The sequence below is a fragment of the Lepidochelys kempii genome, chromosome 7 (assembly GCF_965140265.1).
Source record: "Lepidochelys kempii isolate rLepKem1 chromosome 7, rLepKem1.hap2, whole genome shotgun sequence".
Lineage (NCBI taxonomy): Eukaryota > Metazoa > Chordata > Testudines > Cheloniidae > Lepidochelys > Lepidochelys kempii.
The window spans coordinates 71,329,102-71,336,977 of NC_133262.1; the positions used below are offsets into that span (position 1 = coordinate 71,329,102).

At 37.2% G+C, this 7,876-nt stretch overlaps 1 protein-coding gene across 2 annotated transcripts in view; it reads left to right on the plus strand.

Annotated features, from left to right (window-relative positions):
• The window catches only part of NRG3 (neuregulin 3), a 920,908-nt gene extending 915,045 nt beyond the window's left edge, over window positions 1–5,863 (plus strand). For both annotated transcript variants that reach the window (XM_073353289.1, XM_073353290.1), the window contains exon 9: window positions 1,440–5,863. In XM_073353289.1, coding sequence (XP_073209390.1) covers window positions 1,440–1,947 — 508 coding nt within the window. In that variant the 3' untranslated portion in view covers window positions 1,948–5,863. The remainder of the gene's footprint in view (window positions 1–1,439) is intronic.
• Window positions 5,864–7,876: the final 2,013 nt, after the last annotated feature.

Consider the following 7,876-nt stretch of genomic DNA (forward strand, 5'->3'; position numbering starts at 1 on the left):
TCTGATCTCACTTTCACTGATTTCACTTTAGTTACTCTTGATTTGCCATGCTGTAACTGAGATCAGAATCAAACCCGTAGTCCCTGATAACCATGGCTAATAGGAATATTAACTGATTGTACAAGCAGATTTGTATTAATGTTTCTTATTAAAAAGGGAGCTGCTGACTTTTGGCATGTTGCTGAGTTTCCAAAGTGATTCAAAATGCACATATTTTCCGTGATGTTTTTGAAGTATTTGCCGCAATTGAAGCCATGTTTACTTTGCACTCTACTGGTGGCAGCATATAAGGTATGTATAGCTATATGCCACAGTAAAAAGCAAGCTGTGTCCATGCTGTGGTATGTGGCTACATTTGTCACTGGACGGCTCTGGCAGGGGAGAAGTGACGGGGAAAGGCTCCAGGAACGGGGAGACAGCAGGACACTACACTACTAAAAGTAGCACTACTTAGTTATGTAGACAGATGTATAGGATAGGGTTCAGGTGTGTCTTTATTCGCCTAAGCAGTACCTCGCCCCCTACATTGCTATTTATACCCATGCCAGGGGTGTGTGCAGTGTACATATGCTGCTTACTGCCGTGACGTTTGTGCAGCGTAGATGTACCTTGAAAGTCAGTTTTCGTCAGCGCAACTGTATCCAACTTCTAAACAAAATGGAAATGTTGGTGAAATTAATGCAAATTGATGCAATTTGATGTAATTCCATCAAAATTTGAATTAATGGAGGATCTAGGATGTCTTTTTTTAATATTTTTTAATATCCGGGAATATTTCCCAGAACCCCACCAGCCTTGTGCCATATATGACCGAAAAAAGGGCCAACTTTAGAACCTTGGGTGCTTGAATAAGTGATCTGATTTTCAGAGGTACTGAGATCCTGTAACTCTCACTGATGTCAATGGGAGTGCAGATCATAAAAACACCTGGGTACAGAATGTAGGATTGCACTCAGAACACGTTTATTGAAGTTAATTTCTCTGCACATTTCAGAACACTACCAAATTCTAATTCATAACAAAATATCCACGTTTTAAAATATTGATGCTTGAGGAAGGTGGGAATCCGCTTGCCAGATTAGGAATGTAATAATAAAACTACACATTTTATTATAAGGAAATAATAATAAAAATAATAATACTTAGCTCTCAAAGCACTTTACAAAGGGAGGTAAGTAAGATTATCCTAATTTTATACCTGGGGAAACTGAGGCAGATAGGGAAGTAACTTGCCCAAGGTCACCAAGCAGGTCAGTGGCAGAGCTGGGTATAGAAAGGAGCTCTGCTGAATTCCAGTCAAGTTCTCTATCCACTAGACCACCCTGCTAGTGATTATTCCTTGCTTCAGGAAGATACTTTTTCAGCAGATGTTTCCTCTCATGTCTGGCTGTCTCACACAAAATGCAAAAGCTAATTATTTCTTTTATTATTATTTTTAGGTATTCATCCACTGATTTAAAAACTCCTCAGAATACTTCAATAAATATGCAACTGCCTTCACGAGAGACCACCCCATATTTTAATAGTGTGGATCGGAAGGACTTGGTTGGATATTCTGCATCAAGGGCCAACTCAGTTCCCATCATCCCGTCGGTGGGCTTGGATGAAGCCTGCATGCAAATGCAAAATGTTTCTGAAGTAACAGGCATCAAATGGTGCAAAAACTCCTATTCAGCTGAACTTGTCAATGTCAGTGCCCCAGTCAGCAATTGTCTTATAGCAGAACAACAGGAAGTGAAAATATTGCTAGAAACTGTCCAGGAGCAGATTCGAATTCTGACTGATGCAAGGAGGTCAGAGGACTATGAACTGGCAAGCACAGAATCAGAGAACAGTGCAAGTGAAAACACAGCTTTTCTGCCCATGAGTCCCATGGCAAAATCGGAACGAGAGGCAAAATTTGTCTTAAAAAGCAAAACACACAGAGACTCAGCATTGACCAAGTGACTTTGAGGAGAGTGGGGGTGGGGAAATAAAGGATCTCTGCAATGCTTTGCTAAACAGGAAAAGAAGGAAATTAAATACAAATTATTTATATGCATTAATTTAAAAGCATCTACTTAGAAGAAACCAAATAGTCAATCGCCCTCATATCATAGTGGTTTTTAACAAAATATTTTTTTAAGGGAAAGACAAGTTCCAGGAGGGATAAAGCATACATCTAAAGCATTTTTGGTTTGGGGGTGTTTTTTTGTGGGGGTGGGGGGTATTGTTGTTTTTCTTTTTCAGAGTTGCACCTTCAGTTGCAGTTACAGTATGTTTTAAAACTGTCCTGTTTGGCTGTTAGAAGGCTTGGGATATGCATATTTTTCAAAATGGCCAAATTCATTCTTAGACTCTTTGGTTTCAAAGTAGAGCTGTGTTGAACTGTCCACCAGGAATTCATTCTCTGGTGAGCAAGTTCTTCTTGAGTAGCCTCAAATAATACAGGCCCGTAATTAGCCATCCATTGTACCAGTAACTTCGTCCCAGATTCATAATTTTAAACCAAACCAACACACATACAAAGTCAATCTTTCCTGTCTAAATTCTGAAGTATGGTTCCAAGCCACCTAAAATCTGAAGCAACTGTAAAGCCCTGATTCAGCCAGATGCTTAAGCATGTGGCTTCCTTTAACTACATGAATAGTCTTAGTGAAGTCAGTGGGATGACCCATGACCTTTAAATTAGCATCTTGTTAAATCAGGACATAAGAGCAGGAGATGCAATGATCGGGTGTTGCTCAGAACCACTGAGCAGCCCTATCTTGTGGCCTGTGCTTTTGAAGTTTGGATTTTCAGTGAGAAAGGAAAAAAAGAAGAAAAAGGTAGCATGTGTGTGTGTTTCTGCCAATGGGAACTTCAAACACATTATTTTGTCACAAAAATCACAGTATTCTGATAACGTTATACTTTGAAGACATTTTTGAGCACTCCAAAAGAATATGTTTAAAATATATTTTTAGTATGGTTTATTCAGAGATCAGTCAGGGAGATACAAGATGATCAATATTCAGCATATATTTGTTCATGCTGTCCTAATTTGTTTCCATATTCAGTTTTTCCAGTCATTTTAATTAAGCATGACTTATGCTTGTGAACGTTTAAGGCCCCTTTTCTGGAGCTGGTTTGGTACGGGTGGGTCCATGCATTTGTAAAAACCTGTCTTGACTTTAATGAGCAAGGGCACATGGGCTCCACCAAATAGATCCATTTGGCGGCTCAAGGTTTTAGAGAAGAAAGATCATTTGCTGATTGCAGTGTCCCAGGCACTTGCTTTCTGACATTTTCTTTTCTGTTTTCTTCTGTATCCACAGCACATGATACGTCACTAATACAGTGGGCTAAATTCAGCAATGACATATGAACTACTATTTTAAAATACAGTCTGTTTAAATTATTTGTTTAAAAAATTAATGAACTATAGTAAATAATTACCAAACAGCCTTCCCTGTTCAATGCTGGAAGACTGGTCGATTTATTAACAAAATCTACAGTATACGCAAAATGTATTCAAATACGTACTCCTTTTACAGCAAGGTAATTGCTAAAGTTATTAGATGTGCCCCAGAGTTTCCAGTTCACCATTCTCAAGAGTGAGTTTCCAAAATAGAACAATCGATCGGTCTAGTGCTGTTGTATGTTGAGTCGTAATAAAGCAATATTTCAACTTCTGTCTAGTGAACTGAAGAAAAGGTAAAAAAAGCTGAAGGCATATGCCATTTATTTTCCCCCCAGTTAGGGCATTAAGGAAAAATTCGTATTCACATAAGAAGTCTTTTTTCTAAAAAAAGCAAAGTTGATGGAATTGTCTCATTTACACAACTTTCTATGGCTGTAATCTTTGCTGTGTGTTTTCAATAAAAATATATATATGAGATCAAATTATGATTTATGCCCCTGAATGGAGCATCATTGCTTTGATTCCCTTCTTCAAATGTTACTTTGATACGGTTGGATTTAAGGAACAAGTTCCCTGAGGGGTGTAACTTATTGTTGATGAAAGCTCCAATCCTGCAATTTGATATGTGTGGGCAGTGCCCTGTTCACTTCAGCAGGGCTCCATGTGGGTGCAGCAGGCTGCCTCCACTCAGTGAACTACAGGATCAGTACCTAAGATACATATTTCAAAATGAAACCTTTTTAAATTAACAGATGTCTGGCCTTATTGCTCCCAAATCCAACTACATCTTGCAATCAGAAAATTCATCCTTTGAAATGTATTGGAAACACACTGCAGGATTTCTGTTGAAGAAAGAGGCAATGCCTTTCTTAAAAGAAAGTGTTAGTTTAACACCCTCAAAAGCAGAAATAGTGGAAGAGCAATGTATTAAAAACTGATGGCGTGTCTGATTGAATAATAGATGAATATCTGAAATGGTGAGAAATCTTCAGCTCATGTTAGAGATGCTATCTTGTACTCAGCAAAGGATATGTGACTGTTATATGTTACCTGTTCTATTCAGTTTCAGCATGTTTGAATAGAGAGACATTAATACTAACCTTATGATAGACTAGTGTATTATTTATTAAGAATATCATTTCAGCACTTATAGAAAGTTCCATTGTTTCAAGAGGAAAAAGTTAAAGAAGATCTAGACAGGTCACTGTAATATGTATTGTATGTTTCTCTAATGTAAGTATTTTACCCTGACCTGCTATATTTTACAGTGAATGAAACAAAAATTTCTCTGAGTTCTGACACTTTAATTATGTAGGCCGCAGAAAAGACTTCATAAAATTTCACTTACACTACTGAAATACTAGCTCATATTTTTGTTCCATACAATCCCATTGAACCCAAGTTGCTTAGAAGGGATGTAAATCAGTGTAGAATATAGTTCATGCTAACAAAATTACATCTGTTGCTCAGCTGGGAAACCAACTAATAATCCTCCATGGAAGAAGCTCTAAACTCATTGATGTACTCATAAGATAATTGAAATTTACAGCTGACCTGTAAAGATCAAGTTTAGTTAGGTGTGAAAATTCACACGGGTTGTTACACTTCACCAAACTGTGAAAATAGCTAATTAAATGGTTTAAAATTGACCAAGGGAAATCAACATCTCTTAAGCATACTACTATTGAACAGAATTATAAAATATGGCTATCGTGCGTCCTAGATTTCTTGCTTCTTAATGGGTTTTCTTCAAAACAACCCAACAACTTCTTCCCTACCCCCTATCAGTACAGGCAGGGCTCCCAGAAATCTTAAGTGGGAAATGTGGTGAATATAGACCACACTTTGCTTAAAAGTTATTAACCATTGAAAAACACTTTATAATTCAGTAGAGCTATACTGTGGTATACTAATTCATGTTCAATATTCCCTTCTTGAATAGTCCCATTAAGTTCAATGAGTCTATTCATGGATAAGATAGTACTCAAGGTGAGTAAGGCTATCAGAATCTGGCCCTCAAGTAGGGAAAAAAGTTAGATAGGTGGCCAGACTCCCCCCCCAACTGATGTGTATTCATCTAGCTCCATTGAAATCAGTGGAGTGATGGCAAATTACATCAGCTGAGAATCTGGCCCAAAATATCTAAAACAAAATTGAACTATCCAATACAACACCCAAAAAAGTAATCTCTCATGTGATATAAAGAATTCTGCTTTGATTCATGGAGCTACATTTTTTTTAATGTGGCAATTCTATTTATGCCAATGGGAGTCCTGTGCAAACATCATGAATAGAATGTGGTTCACAGTGGTTGACTGAATGGAATGATTAGATTATTGTTAGGGCTGTCGATTAATCGCAGTTAACTCACACGATTAACCAAAAAAAAGTAACTGTGATTAAAAAAATTAACTGGGATTAATCACACTGTTAAACAATAGAATACCAATTGAAATTTATTAGGGCTGTCAAGTGATTAAAACATTCATCGTGATTAATTGTGCGATTAAAAATGATTCACTATTAATTATGTGATTAATCACTCTATTAATAATAGAATACCATTTAAATATTTTGGGGTGTTTTCTACATTTTCAAATATATTGATTTCAATTACAAAACAGAATACAAAGTGTACAGTGCTCACTTTATATTTATTTTTGATTACAAGCATTTTCACTATAAAAAAACAAAAGAAATAGTATTTTTCTATTCACCTAGTACAATTGCTGTAGTGCAATCTCTTTCTCAGGAAAGTTGAACTTACACATGTAGAATTATGTACAAAGAACTGCATTCAAAAATAAAACAATGTAAAATTTAGAGCCTACAAGTCCACTCAGTCCTACTTTTTATTCAGCCAATAGCTCAGACAAACAAGTTTGTTCACATTTGCAGGAGATAATGCTGCCCGCTTCTTGTATACAGTGTCACCTGAAAGTGAGAAAAGGCATTCTCATGGCACTGTTGTAGCTGGCTTTGCAAGATATTTACGTGCCAAATGTGCTAAAGATTCATATGTCCCTTCCTGCTTCAACCACATTCCAGGTGACATGCATCCATGCTGATGACAGGTTCTGCTCAATAACAATCCAAAGCAGTGCAGACCAATGGATGTTCATTTTCATCCTGTGAGTCAGACGCCATCAGTAGAAGGTTGATTTTCTTTTCTGATGGTTCAGGTTCTGTAGTTTCCACATCTTAGTATTGCTCTTTTAAGACTTCTGAAAGCATGCTCCACAAAACCCCATCCCTCTTAGATTTAGGAAGGCACTTCAGATTCTTAAACTTTGGGTCGAGTGCTGTAGCAATCTTTAGAAACTCACATTGGTACCTTCTTTGCATTTTGTCAAATCTGCAGTGAAAGTGTTCTTAAAATGAACATGAGCTAGGTAATCATCCAAGACTACTATAACATGAAATATATGGCAGAATGTGGGTAAAACAGAGCAAGGGACATATAATTCTTCCCCCAAGGAGTTCAGTCAAAAATTTAATTAACATATTATTTTTTTAACCAGTGTCATCAGCATGGAAGCATGTCCTCTGCAATGGTGGCCAAAGTAGGACTGAGTGGACTCGTAGCTCTGAAGTTTTACATTGTTTTGTTTTTTAGTGCAGCTATGTAACAAAAAAATCTACATTTGTAAGTTACACTTTCATGACAAAGAGATTGCTTACTACTTGTATGAGGTGAATTGAAAACTACTATTTATTTTGTTTATCATTTTGACCAGTGCAAATATTTGTAAGAAAAATAATATACACTTTGATTTCAATTGCAACACAGAATGCAATATATATGAAAATGTAGAAAAATATGCAAAATATTAAATACATTTCATAAAACTTTAGAGCCTACAAGTCCACTCAGGCCTACTACTTGTTCAGCCAATCACTAAGACAAACAAGTTTGTTTACATTTACGGGAGATACTGCTGCCTGCTTCTCATTTACAATGTCACCTGAAAGCGAGAACAGGCATTTGCATGGCACTGTTGTAGCCGGCGTTGCAAGATATTTACATGCCAGATATGCAAAACAGTCGTATGCCTCTTCGTGCTTCAACCACCATTTCAGAGGACATGCTTCCATGCTGATGATGCTTGTTAAAAAAATAGTATGTTAATTAAATTTGTGACTGAACTCCTTGGGGGAGAATGGTATGTCTCCTGTTCTGTTTTACCTGCATTCTGCCATATATTTTGTGTTATAGCAGTCTCGGATGATGGCCAAGCACACGTTTGTTTTAAGAATTCTTTCACAGCAGATTTGACAAAATGCAAGGAAGGTGCCAATGTGAGATTTCGAAGGATAGCTACGGCACTCGACCCAAAGTTTAAGAATCTGAAGTGCTGTCCAAAATCTGAGAGGGACGAGGTGTGGAGCATGCTTTCACTTGTCTTAAAAGAGCAACACTCCGATGCAGAAACTACAGAACCCACACCACCAAAAAAGAAAATCAACCTTCTGCTGGTGGCATCTGACTCAGAT